The sequence below is a fragment of the Kogia breviceps genome, chromosome 14 (assembly GCF_026419965.1).
Source record: "Kogia breviceps isolate mKogBre1 chromosome 14, mKogBre1 haplotype 1, whole genome shotgun sequence".
In the NCBI taxonomy this organism is placed as follows: Eukaryota; Metazoa; Chordata; class Mammalia; order Artiodactyla; family Physeteridae; genus Kogia; species Kogia breviceps.
In genome coordinates, this window is record NC_081323.1 from 85,850,531 (window position 1) to 85,874,753 (window position 24,223).

General features: G+C 42.1%; 1 protein-coding gene across 6 annotated transcripts in view; it reads left to right on the plus strand.

Moving 5' to 3' along the window:
- Window positions 1–24,223, plus strand: part of BAIAP2L1 (BAR/IMD domain containing adaptor protein 2 like 1) — a 106,509-nt gene that overhangs the window by 39,820 nt on the left and 42,466 nt on the right. For all 6 annotated transcript variants that reach the window (XM_067012318.1, XM_067012316.1, XM_067012317.1 and 3 more), the window contains exons 2-3: window positions 2,128–2,203; window positions 7,149–7,235. In XM_067012318.1, the coding sequence (XP_066868419.1) occupies window positions 2,134–2,203; window positions 7,149–7,235 (157 nt within the window). In that variant the 5' untranslated portion in view covers window positions 2,128–2,133. The remainder of the gene's footprint in view (window positions 1–2,127; window positions 2,204–7,148; window positions 7,236–24,223) is intronic.

The following is a 24,223-nucleotide window of genomic DNA, read 5'->3' on the forward strand; positions in this document are numbered from 1 at the left end:
CTCTATGGGTAGGGTCTGTTGCGTGCCCAGTAAAATAAATGAAAAAAATGCCCACACTGAGACAGACCATTGGATAGTTTCAGAGCACAGGGATAAAGAGAAGGGTTCCAGAAATAAACAAGCCCCCTCCCACCACCTGCCCCCAACCAAAGAAAACAAGTCATATACAAATGACAGCCAACTTCTCAATAGCAAAACTGGATATTGAAGACTGGAGCAATATCTTTAAAATCCTAAGGGAAAATCACTTTCAACCTGTAATACACAGCCCAGCGAAATACCAGTTAAATGTCAAAGTAAAGATAATTTCAGACATGTGGGGACTCAAATTTACCTCCTGCATCATTTCTTAGGCCACTTTTGGAGAATGATCTCCAGCAGATAGCAATAAATGGAGGAGGAGGAAGATGTGGAATCCAGCTAATGAGACTGTCACACAGGGGACCAGAAAGGGACATGCAAGGGCAACAGTGTGGCAGGAGCAGTCAGGCCAGACTGAGTAAGAGGACGGAGAGTCCTTGGAGGAAGTTCTGGGGAAAAAAACGGAATGGAAGATTAGCTGACAGCTTCATACATTTGAAAAACAGTGATAGGCTCCTGTGAGATCCGATGGAGCATGTGGAAACATTTAAGGTAGATACATAGAAAAATCTAAGGCGGGGGTGGGAATGAGACAATTATTAATCCCAGGAGAAACAAAAAGAGTATATCAAGAAAGGAAGCATAATTCTTGTACATTCCTTGCATTGTAGTGACCAGTATTTACAAAGTCATAATAAACCTTGACTGTTGATTTACCAGGAAACTGTTATTTAATTATATAGGAAAGACTGGGAAAGGGAAAGTAGGGTTGTCTACCATAGCAGAAAGCCAGTCGTTATCATTCAGAATTGAGAAGTCAAGAATATTCATCAAAACTATGGCAGCAAATACAGAAGAGCACTTGCAAGCCAGCTGTTATGTGGGTGTAAGGCCTGGGGTGGGGAAGGGTTAGGGCAGGGGTTCTTTTTCACGATAAGCCTTTATACTGTCTAATAAAGTTATTATAGTCTTTCTCTGCTAATTCGTAATGGAGAACCTTTTTATCCCGAAGAATAATGTGTCAAGTATCTGCCCCTTTGGATGTTGTATGGTTTTTTATTCTTTTTGTTGCTTGGTCCTCTACAAACAAGGTACACATTTTGGGAGGGGGGTAAAGGGATTTGGCTGGTCTATCTGGAATGATTCATATTGTGAACCTTATGGTTTTTAGGTGGGACAGATATACTGTCACCATGTGTTCTGGGTCAAGAAGGCAGAGACCCGTAGGAATGATTTCTTGTCTGTACTTCAGATTTAGGGTAGCATTTTAAATTTAGGCCAATGTTCTAAATAGTTGCCTGTTTTATACTTGTCATAGCACTTCTATGTTTATGACCTTCTAGTGATATAGAAATGACACTTTTAAAAATGAAAACCGTGACATCTGCAGAGAGAGAGCATCACGAAGTCCATCATGGGAAACCACGTCTCCCCTTCCACTGCTGTGAGCGCAGGACCTACCGCACACTCCATGAATAATGAATGAACTGATGGCTAGGAAAAAAATGCCAGTGACCACCTAGAAAGAAAGTTCTAGGCTGGCCTATGTCTTAGGGCCGTCAGCAACATCCACCCCCATCCCTTCCCCAGTAATTAGGCAGAGCAAAAACAACGTCTGTTGGAAATTCCTGTTCTACTGATAGCCAAAACACTGCCCATATAATTAAGTTCCTATCATGCACCCCTGTTTCTTAGCACTATCATAACAGCCATTAACTTATTACCTAAACCCAAAAGGGAGCATCAGCTTCTGGACTCATGGCCTCCACAGCGTGTACTTTGTAGATAGAGATGGAATGTCTGCTACTTGCTTCATTTACAGTAAATTCTAGGCAGCTCCTGGGCAGGCAGGGAACTGCCAGGGTCACATGCACCTCACCACTCCATCAGTTAGGATGGAAGTGCTCTTCACTACTTTCAAATCATGACTTTGTAGACGGTACCATTAGGCACATGTGGGGATCCTAGGCTATGCAGTGACACCATCTAAAGATTACTTGGTCTGCTGTTCGCTTATTTTATTAATTTGGTTTTTTTGTTTGTCAGAATGTTATGGAACAGTTCAATCCTGGGCTACGAAATTTAATAAACCTAGGAAAAAATTACGAAAAAGCTGTTAATGGTAAGTCTGTTTTCTAAATTTATAAATATAGAGTGCACATGAAAGCCATTCATTAAATATTTTACTTAATTATTTTTAAATGCTTGCTACTGAATTTTTAAAATATCTTTAAATTGCTAGAAACTGTTTACAATTAATCTGTAGAACTTTGCAATGATAGGATATTAGTATACTTGAAATGAGTAAGTTGAATAATAGGCTACCAAAAGTGACATATCTTAAATATCAGATTTTGCTTTTTGACACTGCTTAATCTTTTATATCATTGACATAAACATGTTTTTCTACTTTTTACACCAAATTCTTTGTAAACTAATAACATATATAAAAGGTATACTTAAAATTTTAAGATCCTGAAGCATAGGAATTTTTCTCCTTTTTATTTATGTAGAAGAATTTCTTGACTTTGGGTGTATCACTTTTGATAGTAATGTGAGAAATAAAATGTTTAGCCTGAATGGAAAAACATCTAAATTAAAGGTTGAACTTAGATTCTCATTTCAAAATGAGTGCTTAATTTAAAATGAACTCAGGCATTGGCTTTTGTCTCTCTGTGAACCAGAGTTGTTTGCTGGTTTGAACAGATTTCATCTGAGGAAGCCAATGTGCATCTACACATGCATTCCCCTCCCAAAAGGGGAACGTTATCAGTGATCACCTTGATGTGGACCACTTCTTTAAAGTCTTTATTGAATTTGTTACTGTATTGCATCTGTTTTATGTTTTGGTTTTCTGGCCCCGAGGCCTGTGGGATCTTAGCTCCCCAACCAGGGATCGAACCCACACCCCCTGCATTGGAAGGTGAAGTCTTAACCACTGGACCGTCAGGGAAGTCCCTTATCAGTGATCACCTTGAAAACTCAAGATGCTAACAATCACCAAATTCTAACATGGTCAGAACAATTCTCCATATGTAGCAAGTGTCACCCCCAAAATATTCAGATCCCAGTTTTACAATCTACCCTGGTTCACTAAGACCAGCACGTAACATAAGTAGAAAATTTAGTCTCCAGCAGTTTGAGATTTGAAGAAGGCTTCAGACGAAGCTTTGTGTCTTTTTTTCCCCTCTTCTTTCTCTCTTTCACGATACCCCACCTTTGGCTGCTCCCTGATGATGTTTAGAAAATAAACCTGTGCCCTCACACCCTCAGTGTGAGCCCGCTCCAGGAAAGGGGAGGTGCTGGCGAGACTTGGGACTTTGGATTACAGACGAACTATCATTTCAGTCACTGCAAAAGTAAACTGCTTATTGACTTCCTTCTGGATCTGTGCTCTTGGCCAGACGTGTTCAGTGTCAGGAAATGCAGCGGGCCTGGGATTTCCCTCCTTCTCCCTCTGGCAGTACCAGTGACTTCTATGGGTGCCCGCCCCCTCCCTCCTTCAAAGAACTGGAGCCTTGTTTTGGAAGCTGACTCTGTCCTGATGATTACCTAGTCACAAGACCACAAAGTTATCGCTTTATCCATCCCCGGGAAGGAAATCACTCTGACCTGCAGTGATTTTTTTCTTTCTAGCATGAGCTGCCTCTCTGAGGCAGAGTTTTACAAGGTGACGCAGTGAAGAACCCACAGCGTAGCCTCCTGCTAACAAGGCTTCTCCCCAGCAGCCTCTACCACTTTAACACCTCCTGGGGCCTATTCTGCATTTCATAAGGTGTTCCAGGATTTCTGCAGGCCATCTGTTTTTGGCTGAAGCCATCGAGAAACTTCAATAAAATGTGTAAAGTTGTTGTTAAGAATCTGTAGTATAGTCGAGGATGCCAGATGTGCGGTCAACAATTAGATTATAGCCCAGGGCAGCAGCGCAGCTGATGAAGAGCATAGGACGAGCAGCGTCACAGGAGTTTGAGCAGGAGGCCGGTGGAGTATGGAGCAGGCAGGAGGCCGTGTAGGAGCTGAGCCAGCTGACAGACGTTAGGTTTCAGTAGGCAGACGCTGCTTACTAGTGCTTCAGGCAGAAAAGACAGCATCCAAGCCGAGACCGGGGGTCCACACTAGCATGGGTGAGAAGCTGTGAGGAAACAGTAATGAATGCATTACTATGAATGCATTTGGATGCAGCATCTGTTACCTATTGCCGTATAACAAACTGCCTCTAAGCTTGGTGGCTTAAAGACAACAATAGTTCATTCTTTTCAGTCATCCTGTAAAGGCAGTGCAGTTGTCTGTACACCTGGGACTCTGCACTTGGAGTAGACTGGGGATGAGCTCACTTCCTCTCTCGGGCATAGCTGGCTGTCCCAAGAGTACAAGCCCCGTGGGAGTTATGCCTGCTCGTACCCCATTGGCCAAAGCAAGTCACGTGACCAAACAGCCTATCAGCGTCCTAGACAGCTATACCAGCTGGGAATTCCGAGACGTGTGATTCATTGAAGGCCATGACTGTAAAAATCTACGATGAACTCTGTGGAGTGTGACAGGCTTACCCTGTGGCCAGTGGGAGGCCATTGAAGGCTTTTGAGCGGAACTGTAACCTAGTGAAATCATATTGATATTTTAAGGAGAGTTTTTCTGGTAGAAATGTGTAGTTTAGATTGATGAAATAGTTGATCAACCACTAAAATTCAATAAGCTTCATTCCTTAAAACAGTAAATGGTAGAAAATCTCTAATGTATCCACAAAAGGGGACAGAATTATGAAAATATTAGTTTATTCTTTTTTCTGGATAAATTATAATTTTTAAGTTAATGCAGCTTTATCATAAAAACAGGATATTTTACTAGACTAAGAAGGTTAAATAGTTTTAAACATAAGTCGACAGTTAATGAAAAAATTTCAATGTGGATGCAAACCAAAAATTTAAGTGTTGTGTAATCCTGTATTACCATTCTCCCCCGTTAATTTGCTTTTCAGCTTATCAGCACCTTGCAATTTTAAATCTTCCCACTAAAAATATTACATATATTAACTTGACAGTTTACTGGCTATAAACCTTGTTTTTTGGTGGAGTCATGTCTTTTTCAGTGCTAGCTATGACCAAAGAGTCAAAAAGCACCATGATTTAGAACTGCTGGGGTTGTGTGCACTGCCTCTGCTTCGCCATTGACCTTGGGCATGTCCCAGAATATCTCTTCTCTGCTCCACTTCGTGAAATGGGGTGATAACATCACAACCCTATGTCTTAATGTAGTCTGGTAGATTAATTAAGTAATGATTTGGAAAGTTTACATAAATGCTATTTGTTATTGCTCTTTTTTATAATTACGCTTACAGTTATCCTTAGTCTTATGAAATAATAGTATAGTAGAGCATTAGATTTCCTGAACTTGTATATATATGTAGTAAAAGCTGTAACTTTAGTAGTTTTTTTAATTCTACAAGACATGCAAGAACAGATTAATTTGCCATGAAAATACTACTTTTTTTGGCCTGCAGTAACTTCAGTGGGACTTGGGCATTAATTCATTTTGTGACCTCCTCCCCCACCTTTTTAAAACTTGAAATACCTTTTAAAATCCATCTTTTAAAAACAATACTCATGGGCTTCCCTGGTGGCGCAGGGGTTGAGAGTCCACCCGCCGATGCAGGGGACATGGGTTCATGCCCTGGTCCGAGAAGATCCCACATGCTGCAGAGCGGCTGGGCCCATGAGCCATGGCCACTGAGCCTGTGCGTCCGGAGCCTGTGCTCCGCAATGGGAGAGGCCACGGCAGTGAGAGGCCCGCGTACCGCAAAAAAAAAAAAACCAACAAAAAACCAAAACACAAACAATACCCATTATAAACTGGTGTGGCCTCAGGTTTTCTTCTCAGTGAGAGGAAAGGAACCTGAGAAGGGTTGCTTAGGGCTCTTTTATCTCCCAAATCCTGTGGTCTCCAGAGCTACTGGGCAAAGTGATGTCTGTGTATGAAGCTAGCCTTTGAGCAAGATAAAATATTTTCTCCGAAGTCACACTGAATAGGCTAGATCTTATTGAAAAGCTTGCTTGTTGTACACCTTCAGTCTCCTGAAACCCAGCCTGCGTAAAGTGACAGAAGGAATGGGTATTAGCGGCTTCCATTAGTTTGTCCAGTACTCACACTGTTAGGGCATTTTATAGATTCAAATCCTTTGTTTCAAAAAGGATAACTAACTTGCCCAAGAAGGTCATGTTGTTGGAAGTAACAGTAGAATTCAAACCCAGATTTGTCTTGCTCCTGACTCCCACCTACAACCTCCCCGCACCCCCCAAAAAAGAAAAAGGAAAGGGGAAAAAAAGGAAAAGAAAAACAAATCAAAAGCAGATTTCTGTACCTTATAATGTCGTTTTCAGAATCAGTTTGAAAGGAGAAATGTGATTTTTAAGATACTTAGAATCCAGCTTATATAGCAGTAAGAGTTTTCCTGGCTCTGCCAAAAAAAGAGCAGAAAGAAAAGCAGAGCATTCAGTTATTTTTCAGGTAATTTCATTTTTTTTTTTAAATGATAATATATTTCAGATTTCATAGATTTTTCTCCTGGCAACAAGTATGGTACTTGCTTGTGTCTCAATATCTTTTTCAATAGAAAAAGTAAAAATGCCATAGAAGGCCGAGGCGCCTAGGCCAGCCCACACAAGCCCCTCTAGCTAACAGTATTGCAGACCTGTATCGCTGTAGAATGACCAGCTTGCTGCAGTGGATGTGTTCCAGCCCCAATTCCGTGTTAGGAACATATCCCCTCTGGAGCTGGCATCAGGAGCAGGCAGAACCTTCTCCGGACCCCCAGCCTCTGCTGCTGCTGAAGGTTCCCCAGGGCTGATCGGAGGCGAGGATTCCGTGAGGGCTTTCTGGTGGGTGGGGGACCTGCAGGAGTGCAGCAGAGGGACCTCTGCCCCCAGCACAGCTCGCAAGCTCAAGCCCTGCCCCCTGAGAGCCACACTTGCCTCAGCCGAGAGGGACTCCGGGGTGTTTAGAAGAAAACCTCTGTGTCGTTTCCTCCTTTCCGTGTGTAAGTGATGATTGTGTGTGTCACCTTCCCTGTCTAGCTATGATTCTGGCGGGAAAAGCCTACTACGACGGAGTGGCCAAGATCGGTGAGATTGCCGCCGGGTCCCCTGTGTCGACAGAGCTGGGTGAGCTGACTGTCCGTTACATATACACCCAACTTGAGCGCGGTTCCAGAGCCTTCGTCCTGCGAGCCCTGATGAGAACATACGAAGTGGCCCAGATCCAGAATGGAAAAGAGGGCTAGCCCAGCACTCGGGTTTGTTCACCTCTGCAGTGGTTGACTCCTCCGTGGTCTGTCCAAAGTGGAGGCTTAGTTAAGGGCAGGCCACTAGGAACTGGGCTTCTACCTCTGAGGTTTGGGCCCTAGTTCCCTGCTGAGCCCTGAAGCGTGAAGCCAGGGGAGCCTTGAGTCACATTTTTAACTGAAGGGGATGTGCACGCAGCCTCTGGCCTCTGGCAGAGCGTTTCCTGTGACTCACCTTGCAGAGAGTCCAGCCCCTTTACGTTCTGCCCTTGGCCGTCGCTGCTTCCACAGTTGCTCTCGGTTGTGATTTTTCCGGTTTTGCTGGTATGAATCGATCCCCTGTGCACACGCGGAGGGCGAGGGCAGCCGCACCCTTGGCAGCACCAAGGCTTCTATTTACAGAGCTGGTTCACTGTAGCATCTCCGAAGCGGGGAAGGTGGATTTTTTTTTAATAGCCCCGCACATAACCATCATTTTAATAACTTGTTAAATATGTTTTACTTGACAGAGGGTAACATTTCAGAGTTTAAAATGTTAGTCAGAATTTGAAAGGTTCAGAAAACCAGAGGAAAGGATTGGTAAAGTGTGTTTAAAGAAAGGTGTGTTCCTCTCCAATTAAAAAGCAGAAAGGGAAGCAGAGGGGCAAAGGAGCATATGTTTAAGGTTCAAATAATTCACACCAATCGTATGTTAAGTGTCTTGAGGGTTTTCAGGATTGCTTGGAAAACTCCTAACTGACCCATGAAAGCCAAGGAACAAATTCAAGGTGTGATGATGGTTCTGGGGTTGGGGGCTGGGCTGCTGCGCCTGCAGTGGATCTGGGCGCTCATTAACTTTCTCTGACAGCTTTTGTACCGGAAGAGTTCATAGTCTTGAAACCTGTAGGCAAAAGCTAAGCCTGAAGTGATGCTGGGTGATGAATAAGTCACTACTGTGATACTGAATAGAATCAGTTACATGTAGAAAATTTTCAAAGCCCTGACTTGTATTCTATTGTTCTGGCAAGGTCTGAACTATAGTAACTTTGTCCAAAGTGGATCAATTTAATAAAATACACACTGTGTTATGTAGACAGAAGCAGATAGTAAAATTTAGGACATTTGAGGGATGATTGGGGTGATTATAGGGTTCCAAAAATAGAACTAAATTAAAAAGAAGCAGCCTATTTGTGTCAGGCATCAGGGGAAAAAAAAGTATGACCCTTATGTTAAAACATATGGCGCTTTGACTCACCGTCATTCAGTTTGCCTTTTTAATGCTTTATGGTTCTTGCCACTGTGTAAATAAGACTTCTGTTCCACACCTTATTCGATTCAGCTGTGAGTTCATAATGTTGAATCAGCTTGTTTCCACAGCAACCGTGTTATAAACACGAGCTTAAAATTTCGGTTTCAGTAAGGAAAATATGTTGCAATGTGCAGTTTCTTTCATGTGTTTGTATTTCATTCAGAGGGAATGGAAATTACTTGCTGCCATTTTTGTTCCAAGGTGTCCTTTTGCTTATATTCACTCTATCATGTAGTTAATTTCCTACTCACTTGCAGCCATTCCATGATAAAGTGCAATCCTAGTAGGAGTTGCTTTTGGAGGCCTAACATTTACTTCTTTTGATTTGCTTAGTTTTTTATTTTGTTGTTAAAGTTTAGACTAAAATACTACCCTATATCTGTTTAAATTCCTGTATGGAAGAGCACTGGACAATTCATAGAAAAAAGAGAGACCTAAAGTTGATGGTACCTTTCTTGTTTTTCAAGAAGATTTTTTGACCTAGTTACTGACTTTTTGGTATTGGCCTTCTACTTTATTATGAAACTTATGTTATAAATTCCATTTGTTAAAAACTGAAGGGGTTTTACATACGTGAGGATTATGAATCATTTCAAAATTTTCATTCCTAAAGAGTATTATCTCTAAAAAGCCTTTCTTTTCCCACGCCCCACAAAAAAAAATCCTATAGTTATACAATTTTCCATTAAAAATTTTTGCTTTGGGTGGAAAATACTCTCTGGGTAAAAATATTTACTTAATTCATAGAAATTTATAGAGGATTCAACTTGGAAAAATTGGCCAAATACATGATTAATGTAAATCAGGGTGGCAAAGCTAAGCATTTCAGTCTCTTCTCACTTTAGAGGAAAGAAAAGGTTTGTGTATGTGGGTGTTGATTAACCTTTTACTTTTTGTCTTCTGGGTCGGCCTCTGTTAGTAGCACAGAGCTGCAGCAGTACCATTTCTGACTTCTAGCTATGGGTGTGGTTTTTTTGTTTGTTTGTTTGTTTGCGGTACACGGGCCTCTCACTGCCGTGGCCTCTCCCTCTCCCGTTGCGGAGCGCAGGCTCAGCGGCTGTGGCTCACGGGCCCAGCTGCTCCACGGCATGTGGGATCCTCCCAGACCGGGGCATGAACCCGTGTCCCCTGCATCGGCAGGCAGACTCTCAACCACTGCGCCACCAGGGAAGCCCCTGTTTTCATTTTGATATCCCTCTTTCGGCATCAGCTCACCCAGTGCTGTGTGAATCATTTAAGATGCTCTTGCCCACAAGTAACAGAATACCCAACTAAACAGTGGTGTAAGCAATAAGGATGTTTATTATCCCACATAAGAAGGCCAGGAACAAGGGATTCTTGGTTAATCATGACTAAGGGCTCTGGTTCTTTCTCTCTTTCTTCTCGTCCTAAGCCCAGCTCCTCATGGTTGCCAGGATGGTAGCCCTGCCATTGCTAGTCTCAGGCATCATGTCCTCCGTCTTCCCACTATGTCCAAAGGCAGGAAGGAGCACCCTTTACAGAGGAGGAAACCTTTTCCCAGGAGCCCCAGCGCACAGCCTGTTGTTCCCTCTGGCCTGATTTGGATCACATGCCCATGACCCAGCAGCAGTAGAGGTTTCCCAGGCATGGTTGGCCAAAGGATTCATCGAGGGGGAGAGGGCACAGCTGTTAGGAGGACACCCGATGGTGCCACCAGTCAGGCAGCTCTGGTTATCAAAGGTCTTGTTTCAGCAGCTTTCAGTGAAAGGAAAGGACTTAACACACCTGTTACTGCTTTAGCTGTGCCGTGAGCTGCAAAGTGCTGCTGCGTTTTGCTTGTGTCTCTGATTGGGATAGTGTTTTTCTCCCACATGGTTTGTGTGGTTTTACTGTCATGTGTGTACTTCACACTCTGTTTATGATTGCTGTTTCTCAGTAGACTACACCATCCTTCCCGGCCTGTTCCTATTTGGGGGTGGGGCTCCCAAGCACAGAAGAGGAATTAGGGATGCGGGGTAGTTTTGTTTTCCTGTCCTTTTGCTTTTCTTCTCAAGCCTTTGGGTATCTTTTCATCATGAACTCTTGGGGCATCTTCCCTGCCTCCGCTTCTCTCTCCTTTCTTTCCTCCTCTCATCTTCCTCTCTGCTGACGTACCTGCACGATCTCACAGCCTCTTTCATCACTGCCATATTTCTTTCCAGGCTTTTCTTCCGGTGAGTTTGTGCCTAAGAGCCAACATTGAGTGCTTGCTCTCCTCGGGCACAGGACGCAGTGCCCGACGGGGCCTTTAGTTCAGCATCTCATTTAGTCCTCAGAGCCGTCCTGCACAGAGCCGGGTGCAGGCACTTCCACTGTCTCCATTTCCCACGTAAGACACAAAGGTGAAGTGCGTGCCTGGGTCACACAGTTAGCAGGTGGTCTGACTTGAGGATCTGAGCTCTTCACCTCTGCACTTCACTGAGGTGAAGCGAAAGGAAAGAGGCAGCCAGTCACGGGTTGCTGAAGAGGAAAACACGGGAACCCCACGATGGGGACCTTTTCAAGAAGGAGATGAGAGGGAATCGTTGGTGTCAGAGCAGCCGAAGACTGGGGAGGGGCTGGCGGTGTGGTGATTGGAGCTCACTGGCCCCCTCGGAAATGGTGGCTTCACTAGGGTCCTGACCATAAACACCAGGTGTTACGGGGTTGAGGAAGATGGAACTAACAGAAGTTTTACTTGCATATCTATGTCTTCTTACACGTATTGCTTGACTTTTGTACAGCTGTGCTTCACATAGAAACTCAGATCTCACTAAGTGCGGGCTGTGTGCCGAGCCCTTCGTGTGTTGCCTCATCTCATCCTCAGGAGCCTCGCGGATAGACGTTTCCTCCGAGGTCTGCAGGGTGGATGCTCACCCTGCATTTCCCTGGGGAGGCTGGTAGACCGTAAGGGTAAACTTGGCAGTCACAGCCTTCTGCATGGTGGTGAGATAACCTCCATGGGCAACCATATTAGGTCCTGTGTCCTTAGCCATGTGCTCTGCATCCAAGCAAGGCAGAGCAAGGGCTGTGGAGGTCGTGACCTCTGCGAGAGGATGGTAGGCGACATTGGTGCTGCTTGGGAACAATCCTGTGACCCAGGACCGGGAGGCCAGGCCAGATCTTATTTTCCCCTGAGACTGACCAACACCTGGGAGATGCTCAGTAAAGCTTGTGTTGTTACAGTGCTGCTGTCAACTTACACCATCCTGGGCAAGACGTCACCTTATGAGTGGTTGGCAGGACTAAGGGAGAGGACAGCAACACATTCTGGGTTGTTTGAAGATGAAATGAGATAATGTGCCTTGTGTTTTCTAAAGTTTCACAGACCAGAAAGATGCCTCTCTGTTGCCACTTCATATGTTCACAAGTATTTGAGAACTCAAAAATCAGTACCAAGTTTTTTCATTGACATTATTCTCTTCCATAAAGTAGGTGATATGTTTGTAAGAATATACATTTTTGCTTGATTATTCAAGAACAAATTATTTCAGTTCTCTCCATTGTATCTTCATTTTCTATTTCATTAATCTCTACTCTTACCCTTGTTTTCTTCCTTGTACTATCTTTAGGATTATTCTGCTGTTCTTTTTCTAATTTCTGAAATGATACATTTAACTCATTAATTTTAAATACAGGTAGGACCACAAAGATGACCATACAAGTTAAAACCATGTGAAGCCATCTTAATAATCAATGGGGAAAATTATGATTGTCCTGTGACCTTTAAAAATGTTTGCCAGAAACATTAAAAACTCTCTCACTGGGGGCTTCCCTGGTGGCGCAGTGGTTGAGAGTCCGCCTGCCGATGCAGGGGACACGGGTTCGTGCCCCGGTCCAGGAAGATCCCACATGCCGCGGAGCGGCCGGGCCCATGAGCCATGGCCGCTGAGCCTGTGCGTCCGGAGCCTGTGCTCCGCAACGGGAGAGGCCACAACAGTGAGAGGCCCACGTACTGAAAAAAAAAACAACAAACACCCTCTCTCACTTTCAGTTATAAATGTGTAAGGAAATGGAAAAAATAAAACTGATATTTATTTAGTACACAGTACTTTAAAGCATTAGAAACACTGATAGGTAAAGCATTTTTATTTATTTGTAAAAAACTCAAGTCGTTTCAACAACTCTTGTCGCCTTCTTGTATAAGTTAAGATACAATATGCTTTCGCAAATTGTCATGCTCCTTTCTAAGCTTGGATCAGCTTCCAGCATTTATCCTCGGTGATTTCAATGTTGTGAGATAGCCTTGAGAGTTCCTTTAATGTGAAGTTTTTTTTGGCTGGTATCGCTTTCTCTGAAACACCTTCATCCTTTTCACCACAACCGCTTTCCTCAATTATGTTGATGATTCTGGGCTTCACTCCATTCTTGTGGCTGTACATCCAGGGTCTCTCAAACAGTAGCAGTGTTGACGTTCCCACAGGCAGGTATTTCTTCTGTAACTCCATTTACAGTCATTGTTACCACTTTTAATGTATTTACTGCACTTCCTCTTTCAATTATCCATATTTGTAACACATCACATGGGTTTGTCACTAGGAAACAGGGAGGCAACACACCTACACACTTTGCTGCCTGTGTGCTCTATTTGCAGTCCTTGCAGCAACAGCACACTGTCTTAATTATTGTAACTTTATGATAAATCTTGATATCTAGTAGGAGATATTAAGTTAAGTAGATCTTATTCGAGATCGTCTTAGCTATTATAGGACTTCTGCATCTACACGTTCTTTAGAATCAACTTGTCAATTCTCACTAAAAAAAAAAATCTCGGATTTTTGGCTATAGATCGAATCTATAGATGAATTTAGGGAGAACTGACTCAATCTTCTAGTCCATGAAGATGGTATATCCTTTTAATTACTTGGGACTTATTTAATTTCTGTTAGCACTATTTTGTAATTTTCGTTGTAGAAGTCTTGCACATTTTTATACATGCATTTTTAGATACTTATGACATTTTTGTCCTATTGTAAATGGCATTTTAAATTTTTTTATTTTCTACTTTTTTAAAATTCTGTTGAGATTTCAATTTGTCATTCTTTTTCATTACTGTAAGTTCTATTTAGTTCTTTTGAAATCTGTGAATTAATTTTTATCATTTTAATAATAGCTTTATTGAGATCTGATTAACATATAGTACAATTGCCCCATTTAAAGTGTATAGTTCAGTGGTTTTTAGTATATTCACAAAGTTTTAAATTATCACCACAGTCAACTTTAGAATATTTTCCTCACTCCAAAAATAAATCACATACCCATTAGCAGTCACCTCCCATTCACCCCCAACTCCAGTTGTATTTAACCATTAATATATTTTGTCTCCTATAGAGTTGGTTTTGCTGGACTTTTCACATAAATGGAATCATACAATATGTGATATTTTGTCACTGGTTTCTTTCACTTAGCACAGTGATTTCAAGGGTCATTCACATTGTAACATGTAGCAGTACTTCCTTTCTTTTTATGGATGGGTAATATCCTATTATATAGATATACCACATTTTGTTTATCTGTTTTATCAGTTGATAGATATTTAGGTTGCTTCTACCTTTTAGCTATTAAAACATACTGCTGCTATGAACATTCGTGTACAGATTTTGTGTGTACATGTGTTTTTCTGTCTCTTGGGTATATAGTTAGGAGTAGAATTGCTGACTCATATGTTAACTCTAAATTTAACCCTTTGAGGAACTGCCAGAGTGTTTTTCAAAGTGAATGCCCCATTTTACATTCCCACCAGCAGTGTATGAGGGTTCCAACTTCTTTAAGTCCTTGTCAACACTTGTTATTGTCTGTCTTTTTGATTATAGCCATCCTAGTGAGTGTGAGGTACTACCTCATTTGAGTTTTGATTTACATTTCCCAAGTGGTTAATGTTGAGTATCTTTTCACGTTCTTACTGGTCATTGCATATCATTTTTGGAGAAATGTCTATTCAGATCCTTTGCCCATTTTTACTTGGGTTATTTGTCTTTTTATTATTGAGTTTGCAAATGAACTTTTTTTTTTTTTTTTTTTTTTTTTTTTTTTTTTTGCGGTACGCGGGCCCCTCACCGTTGTGGCCTCTCCTGTAGCAGAGCACAGCCTCCGGACGTGCAGGCCCAGCAGCCATGGCTCACGGGCCCAGCCACTCCGCGGCACGTGGGATCCTCCCGGACTGGGGCACGAACCCATGTTCCCTGCATCGGCAGGCGGACTCTCAACCACTGCGCCACCAGGGAAGCCCCTGCAAATCAACTTTTAATAAAGTTTTGTTTTTCTGTTTTGATTCTTTTTATTATCAATGCAGTTTGAAGTTCTTTTTTATTTATTTATTTATTGGCTGCATTGGGTCTTCGTTGCTGTGCGTGGGCTTTCTCTAGTTGTGGCAAGTGGGGGCTACTCTTTGTTGTGGTGTGCAGGCTTCTCATTGCAGTAGCTTCTCTTTGTTGAGGAGCACAGGCTCTAGGCATGCAGGCTGCAGTAGTAGTGGCATGCGGGCTCAGTAGTTGTGGCTCATGGGCTCTAGAGCACAGGCTCCATAGTTGTGGCATGCGGGCTTAGTTGCTCAGTTGCATGTGGGATCTTCCAGGTCCAGGGCCCGAACCCGTGTCCCCTGCATTGGCAGGCATTCTTAACCAACGCACCACCAGGGAAGTCCCAGTTTGAAGTTCTTGACAGTCTAATTCTGCTGATGCTTTATTGTGCCTCTTGATTCTCATTCATGTGGAAATATTTCTGTATGGGTTTTATTGTCATCTCGTTGTTCTCTTCCATGTTGGGGTCACCTATGGAGGTGTAAAAGTTTTGCCATTGGAAGTCACCAAGAAATGAAAAGTAGAAATGCCAAGCATTGGTGGAACTTCTCTCATTTAAATATGTTTAATTCTTAGAAAATAAAAATAGTTGATGGAATATGACTTACCATTTGATAAAATTCTTGTAAAATATTTAGAATATGCAAATGAAATGCTCCTTTATTTTCTGTCATATCCATACTAACAAAGGTATTCTGCCAGTTTTGCAGGGAAAGTGACTCAGACTTTATGGAAAATATCTTTAAATGTCTAACATTTGTAAGCTATTCTAATTATCTAAAACTTAAATAATGGCAGGTTTTAATTTTCTATAAATAGGCTAGATACACATCCTTCTCCCAAGAGTCATTCCTAATGGTTTTCTCTTGAAAATAAAAGGTCCTTTATGAATAGAGTCTGTTCTCCTATTATAGAGAATATTGAGGAAATGTGTCATTGCTTTTTCTCAACTATAATTGAAAGTAATAGAAAAATTTTAATGATTCAAGAGAAATGCCAAATTTTAGTCATTTTTATGCTAAATGCGCTGAACCACTAGAAGATTACAGTAAGAATTAGCATATATCTTGAAGTTGCCTTCAAATTCGCTTTGTTAAAGCATCACCTTTTATCAGTTGTACCTTAACTGAGCAAACAAGAACCAAGGGGCTGGCCAGCACCGATTTGAAACTAAAATTTTATTGGGACACGGCCGTGCCCATTTGTTCATGTGTTGTCTGCAGCTGCAGTGGCCAGAGCTAAGCGGTTGCAACAGAGGAGACCTGAACTGTTTACAACCCGGCCCCTTGCAGGCCCTTACTTGACAGCAGAAGGCCTTTAGGGTCATCCAGTTGCTTAAGTCACTCAGGATGGAGCCATCGTGTGACGGATTTGATATCCTTTTCTCCAAAGAAAAAGCAGCTCCTTACCATCAGGGATCTAGGTGCTTTGGGTTTAAGACCATACTTTCCGGGATCGTTCCTGTAGTCTGTTACTAAGTGCTTGGGTTTAACGCACATCAACAGCATGATCCCAATAACCACAGCGTGTAGTAAGCAGCTCTGGGGCGAAACCGCCTTGCCCTGTTGGGAGAAACAAATGAACAGACAAATGCAAAGCTAAAGACCAGAGCTCTGTAGTCAGGATTTGGCAGGTAAAATATTTTAATCCACTTTGTTTGTTAAATAGTAAGTCATATGAATAATAATTCATGTGACTCAGCTCGTCAGGGTGTGTACCTGTAGCCGTGCACATAAATCCTTATCACAGATACACAGTTCAACTCAAGGAACAGTGCTCATTTAAAAGAGGAAACTGAAATTTGTCTAAAGCTTCCGGTTTTGTCCCTAAATCAAATGACTTTTTTTTTTTTTAAGACTTAGGAAATATGGAAATGGTGGAAAGAGAAAACAGAAATGGTCAGGGGAAAATATTTTGGCAAAATATTCAAAAGAAACTTTGAACCAGTTTTTTCATCTTTAAACCATAGAAAAATAAAGCTTGTTCTCACTTATTTCTCAAGGAATAACAGGGGACTTTCTTCAGGAAGTTGACAAATTTCCTGTGAGGTGTAAGGACCTCAGCATTACATAAATTTAGACTATGTTATTATGTTCCAATTCAGCCAGCTATTACATTATGTATGTATGTATGGCTGCATTGGGTCTTTGCTGCTGCGTGCGGGCTTTCTCTAGTTGTGGCCAGCAGGGGCTACTCTTCCTTGCGGTGCGTGGGCTTCATGCGGTGGCTTCTCTTGTTGCGGAGCACGGGCTCTAGGTGAGCGGGCTTCAGTAGTTGCAGCACATGGGCTCAGTAGTTTTTGCACGCAGGCTCTGGAGCACAGGTTCAGTAATTGTGGCACAGGGGCTTAGCTGCTCCGTGGCATGTAGGATCTTCTTGCACCAGGGCTTGAACCCGTGTCCCCTGCATTGGCAGGTGGATTATTAACCACTGCGCCACCAGGGAAGCCCACATTATTTTGAGTCATCTGTTAAATTGTTTGGGCCAGTTTCTTAAGTTGATGACAAAACAGAAGATTTTATCTCCTCACCATCAAGGAACCTAGAAAATCATAGGTTTTCTTTTGTTATTGATAGAATGTTTATTGATCATGCAATTTTTAAAAGTATATTTATTACAGTTTTGTCTTGTTGACACTCAAAATCCAACCTCACAGTCTTGGGTCTTGAAAATAAGAGCAGAAAAAAATACCTGAAGTATTTTTTTAAATGTTATTCATTCAGAGAAATATCATAAATAGATTCCTAAGGTCTAGATAAAATAAAAGAATTCATGCCAGAGTCAATGAGAGAGCTAAGTTGAGTCAAAGCAGTTGTTATTCACCAAAACCATTTATCTTTTAGTTGCAGGTGAGGATCACTTTAAAGAGATTAAAATCCTTTCCACAAAAATAGGAAACAGTTAGTAGGGAATTTATTTTATTTGCTTAACATTGTATCTGACGTATGCATATTAACTCCTGTACTCATTGTGATAGCCCTCTGAAGTGTGGGTACTATTATTATTATTATTTTCATTTTACAGATGAGGAGACTGGGGTTCAAAGAGAGTTAAATAACTTGCCTAAGTCACCCAGCTGGTTAACGGCTGGTTAATTTGAGCCCAGGTAGTCTGCCAGCTGCGTGGCCTATTACGCTGATTTAGTTTTCTACATGTCAAAAAGATGGGCTTTTTCTGATGTGATTTACTGTATACCAGTCAGATTGTCCTGTCCATTATAGTTCAGCAGACAAAAGGTTGTGTTAAATAGTGAACCGTCATATAGTCTGAAACTGATTCATCATGTGAGTATGATTCTGTATTTTGTGTTTTCATCAGATATAATCAAGAGTTTGTATTTTGTATTAGGAGCATTTATTACATGACCATTTATTCCAACTTTGCAAATGACTTGCCATTTCAATTTTCAGGTGGCATCTCTTTGGGAGCAAAAAAAGATCTAACTGTAGAGAAAGATAGGCTTCTAATTTATAAATGTATAATTTATAACATCTATATAAGCACATACTATATAAGTCTATATATCATCTAGGCATATTGCTATAAGTATATATAAATTTTTAAAACTGTGAGAGGATGTTCTGTGTTGTAAATTGTACCTCTCTACAGAAGTTATTATTAAGAAAAGCATTCCTGGGGCTTCCCTGGTGGCGCAGTGGTTGGGAGTCCGCCTGCCGATGCAGGGGACGCGGGTTCGTGCCCTGGTCCGGGAGGATCCCACGTGCCGTGGAGCGGCTAAGCCCGTGAGCCGTGGCCGCTGGGCCTGCGCGTCCGGAGCCTGTGCTCCGCAATGGGAGAGGCCACAGCAGTGAGAGGCCCGCATACCGCAAAAAAAAAAAAAAAAAGAAAAGCATTCCTTCTCCCAGCTTTGAAGTAACCGTATGTGCAGATGCTGTATTATAATTAGTAAAAAATTACAGGTATAAAAGCTAAGATGTCAAATCGAGATGAGTCATTTTAACATTTACTGCTTCCTGACGGCGTGATGGGCACATCCTGAATGTCAGTCTGAATGTCATTGCCTGGTTTTCAATGCACTTTATGATACTTGGCCGTTCTCGTAAATCTTTGAATTTTGAAGTGTGTGAAGGGAAAATTATCTTGTTTAAACCCAGTTTTCACCATTATTTAAATTGGTCTTTTTCTCCTCAAAGGATATCATGTGTCCTGTCAACTCCGGATGGGGAGAGGGTAGGACTCCTTATTCTCAGGCTATCAGCCGTGGCCAAAGAACAGCGGTCGGGGGGCCACAGCAACTGTCCAGGTCTCCACGAGGCAGGGGCCCGGGGGCTCTGCCTCGTGACTGCCTCTGTCGTCATTCACGAGAGCTACCCACATCCTCTCACAAATGCCCACGGGTGTCTTACTCTATTCATGGCGCTGTGCTGGGCCTGAAATTAGGAGTCAAACAAAAACACAAAGTTCTAACACAAATAGGGGAAGGGACTTCACAGCAAGAAAGAGTGGCTCTGGTCAGAGGAACCAGACACAGCAAAGGATGTGGCCCCTGCAGTAGGTTGAGGGGGGAGGACAACGAAGTTAAAGGGAGAGGCACACGGCAGAGACAGGTGTAGTTAGAACCGTGGTGCAGGTAAGGCCTGCCTTGACCCTGCCGGCCGCGTGTTCCCAAGCACACGGGCATGTCGCGGAGGAGAGTGACAGCCTTGGCGGGGGGGACGTGGTAGATTCCTGTTAGCGCACGTGGGGTTCTGAATGTTTTTGGTCCTCAGCCACTTGGAAGTAAGTGCACTTCCTCAGGTACTCTTTCCTGGTCTGGATGCCTTAAAAAAATTATTAAAAGTAAGGATGCGAGTGTAAATCAGCTATCCCTCAATTGAAGGAAAAAAAAAAGTAAGGATGACAAGGAGCACATGAAAGATGGCCAAACACCATTAGCCGTTAGGGATTTGCACGTCACAACCACAATGAGATACCACTTCACACCCCACAGCAGCTGTAATTAAAGAGACGATGGCATGTGTTGGCAGAGATGTAGAGAAATGGGAACCCTTGTGCATTGCTGGTGGGAATGTAAAATGGAGCAGCTGCATTGGAAAAGAGTCTGTCAGTTCCTCAAAATACAGAGTTTACCTTATGACCCGGCAATTCCATTCCTTAGATGTCTCCTCAAGAGAAATGAAACATATGACCATACAAACTCTTAGCATTATTCCCAGCAGGCACAAGGTGGAAACAACCCAAATCTCCAGCAGCTGATGAATTGATAAACAAAATATAGTATGTCCATACTGTAGGGTGTTATTCAGTCATAAAGAATGAAGTACTGACACGTGCTACAACATGGATGAACCTTAAAACATGCCAAGTGACAGAAGCCAGATTAAAAGGCCACATAGTATAAGATTCCATTCATACAAAAGTTCTAGAGCAAATTCATAAGAGACAAAAAGCAGATTGGTGGTTGCCGGGGGCTGGGGAGAGGGGAGAATGGGGAGTAACTACTTGATGGGCACAGGGTTTCCTTTTCAGGTCGTGAAATGCTTTTGAACTGCATAGTGTTGATGTTCGTACCACCTTGTGAATGTACTAAATGTCACTATTGGTAAATTTAGGTTATGTGTATTCTACCACCAAAAAACCCCCCAAAAAGTATGCCACTTCTGAGAAGTCCCCAATATATGGGATATCCTAATTAATTCATACTAAAAACAATATAATAGACATTGTAATGATTCAAGAGGCTAGTAGTACACATTTCCCAGCCCCTGTGAAGGGTTTTAGTTGGCCCCGCCTGACTCAGAATGAATTACACAGTAAATGGATTTTGAGGTGCACACTTCCAGTTATAAAATAAGTCATTGGGATGTAATGTACAGCATGATGACTATAGTCGATAATATTGTAGTGCATGTTTGCAAGTTGCCAAGAGAGTATAACTTAAAAATTCTCATCACACACACACAAAATGTTTTGGTAACGTTGTATGGTAACAGGTGGTAACGACTTCTTGTGGTGATTGTTTTGCAGTGTATACAAGCATTGAATCATTTTGTACACCTGAAACTAGTACAATATGGTATGTTAATTATACCTCAATAGAAAACTAATGAATTTTGTTGGCGTTAATGGAAATACAAAATTCAAGAGTCTCATGTAATTCTCACAGCGGTCCTCTGAGGAAGGAGATATTTCCATTTTATAAACAAGAAAACGAAAACTTAGGTTAAATAACTTGTCAAACTTCACACAAGTAGTTAGGAGTGAAGCTGGGGTTTAAATTCCAGTTGGTTGATTCCATGGCGAGTGCAGGGTTTCCCACAGACTCCGAGTTTAAGCTTTAAGGCCTCTCCGTTTCACGACATCTTTTAAAACCTTGTACTTAATTTTGAATTTGTGATTTTGTACTCCTTAAAGAGGACCCCACGAAAGTTGGATTTCTACACAGGGAACAAATTACAAAAGTAGTCTTTAAAATCTGGAAGACAGGGTGTGCAACAGAAGGGCATAGTCGCTTGTGTATTGTTCCTGAAATCCAGGGGGAGGAAGTGACAGGAAGCCGGCATTTGGTTCAGTATAGAAAATGGCCTTGGGACAAGTCCTCCTGTAAAACCTGCAAAGGAGCTATGAACAGCTGTGCTTGCAGCAATGTCTCGAGAAGGATTCTGAGGCTGGGGAAGGTATCCTGATGGTCCTGTAACAGTGTCTGCTCTAGGGAGGTTCCGCAGGGGGAGATGGCAGCAGTTACCACAAATGTGCCACCACTGCCCTGCTCAGTGAAACTTGCAGTGAGAAGCTCGCTCTAGGATGAGCTTAGAAATGTTTGTTGATGGACTAAATGAGTGTATCAGATAAGGGTGTTGGGCTCTTGCATTCTAACTCTATGAATCAGGTTTTTCTAGGCTTTCTTGAAACCATGACTGTCATTTACAGCATTAATAAACTTGGTCCCCACCTTACGGGTTTCTACAGCTTAGTAAGGGAGATTATGAAAATATATACATACATAGCTTTAATACAGGACCCAGTGCAAGAGTGAAAGGTACAAAGGCCACCGGACTTCATGGGAGGAGGCGATCACACCCACATGCAGGTAGCGGAGGTGGAGGCAGACTGAGTCAGGGGATGCTGTCATCCTGAGTAGGAAGGGGGTGGTTTCTGGTGGAGGGAGCAGGTGGAGGGGACGGGATATTTCAGTTTGCCTGGGATTCAGCATTCATGGAGAGGATCGTGAGTGTAGGTTAGAATTGGAGCCGTATTACTTTGAGTGATAGGCTCACACAGATTCTGTGTGTGTATGTCTCATTTCAAATTGAAGTAAGAGTTAGTATTATTAGGACTGAAAGGTTTTGCGTTATTAAAAGCTGACTAATATTTTAGGACCATGAGTTCAAAGATAAAAATTATGAGATGACTAAAAAGGCAAATTAAATGGCACGCTCTTTACAACTAAAAACTGGACTCTTAGTGTCCAGAATAAGTCTATTCTTGTAACTCTCGAGTGCAGTGAAGCTGATATGTGTATATGTCTCGGGTATTTATAACTCAAAGCCATAGCTGATAGCAGCTTCCATTTTTATAACAGTAGAAACTTGTGACATACTAAGGTTTCTTTTTTCTCTTCATATGTATATGATTAAATGTTTTAATATTATCTCACTTTTATTCTCTACTCAATCCTGCCCAACTTTCCACTTCATATTAATATTTTAAAACAACTTATGAATCTTCTAGGAAGTTTAGAACTTGTTTTATAATGAGTATTAAAATACACTTCAAGTTTTTAAAAAATTAATACTTTTACTGAAAAATGAACCTAGGAAACAGTTTCTTTCCTTATTATTTTAAAGTGTCTGTTTTAAAATAATTAAAACCCGTGGCTATATAAACTATCTTGGGCAACTGCTTTTTTTTTTTTAATCAAAGTATAGTTGATTTATAATGTTGCAGTAGTTTGTGGTGTACAGCAAAGTGATTCAGCCATATATATATATATATATATATTCTTTTTCAGATTCTTTTCCATTATAGTTTATTACAAGATATTGAATATAGCTCCCTGTGCTATATACAGTAGTACCTATATTTTATATACAGTAGTTTGTATCTGCTAATCCCAGACTACTAGTTTATCCCTCTCCCTGCTTTTCCCCTTTGGTAACCATAAATTTGTTTTCTATGTCTGTAGTCCTATTTCTGTTTTTTAAATAAATTCATTTGTATCATTTTTTTTTAGCTTCTGCATATAATAAGTGATATCGTGTGATATTTGTCTTTGTCTGACTTCCTTCACTTAGTATGATAATCTCTAGGTTCATCCGTGTTGCTGCAAATGGCATTGTTTCATTCCTTTTTCTTATGGTGGAGTAAAATTCCTTTGTATATATTGATATATACCACATCTTCTTTATCCATTCATCTGTCGATGGACACGTAGGTTGTTTCCATGTCTTGGCTATTGTAAAGAGTGCTGCTGTGAACATTGAGGGGGCACTGCTTTTTAAACTTAACATTCCACGCATACTTCTTTGAATTCATAAGTAATCCATTTACTCATCATTTTGATGGCTGCCTACATTTCACTTCTTTAAATTTTCCGCTGTTGGCAGGAGGTGGAGTCCCAGTGCTGGGGAGGAGGGTGAGCATGGTGGTAGCGGGGTGAGTACAGGGTTTGTTCTTCTTTTTGCTCTTGTGAAAAATTGTCCTTTAACTGAAAAAAAAAAAAAGTCCTTCTGTGGTTTTCTGAAAAGCACATAAAACCAAATATTCAGTAATCAAGGGATTACAGTAGTTTTTCTTTCCTCATTTAAATAGCAGTATGCTCAGTTCAGTGAGCATCTCTGCTAGGCATTGTTCTCATCACTTAGGGATAAATCAGTACGTACAAGTCCCTGCTCTTGGGAACTTGCGTTCTAGTGGGTGGTAAACTGGTCTAATTTGCCAGGCAGTAATGAGGCGAGGGGCCGCTGATGGAGGAAAGGGGTGAGCGCAGCTGGTTTGGGTGGGGCGCCAGGGACATGCAGTCAGGAGGGAGGGCGGATGTCCCAGGAGACCGTCCCATGGAGGCCGGCAAGCACAGCGTTCCCGAGGCCTGCTGAGCCTGGGTCCCACTGGAAAGCGGTCGGTTGAGGTGCAGTTAAGGATGAGGAGAGGGAAGGGGTGAGGGCTGGAGGCAGGCTGCGCGGTGGGACCGGGCCCTGTGGGGCCTTGTGGGTCATGGTAAGCACGGTGCCTCTTGACCTGAGGTGAGGGTGAGCAGCTTGTGAAGGCTTTGAACTCCGGAGCGGCAAGCTTCTTCCTGGCTCTGCCCGAAGAATAGGCTGTGGAGGGGCGGGAGCAGGGACA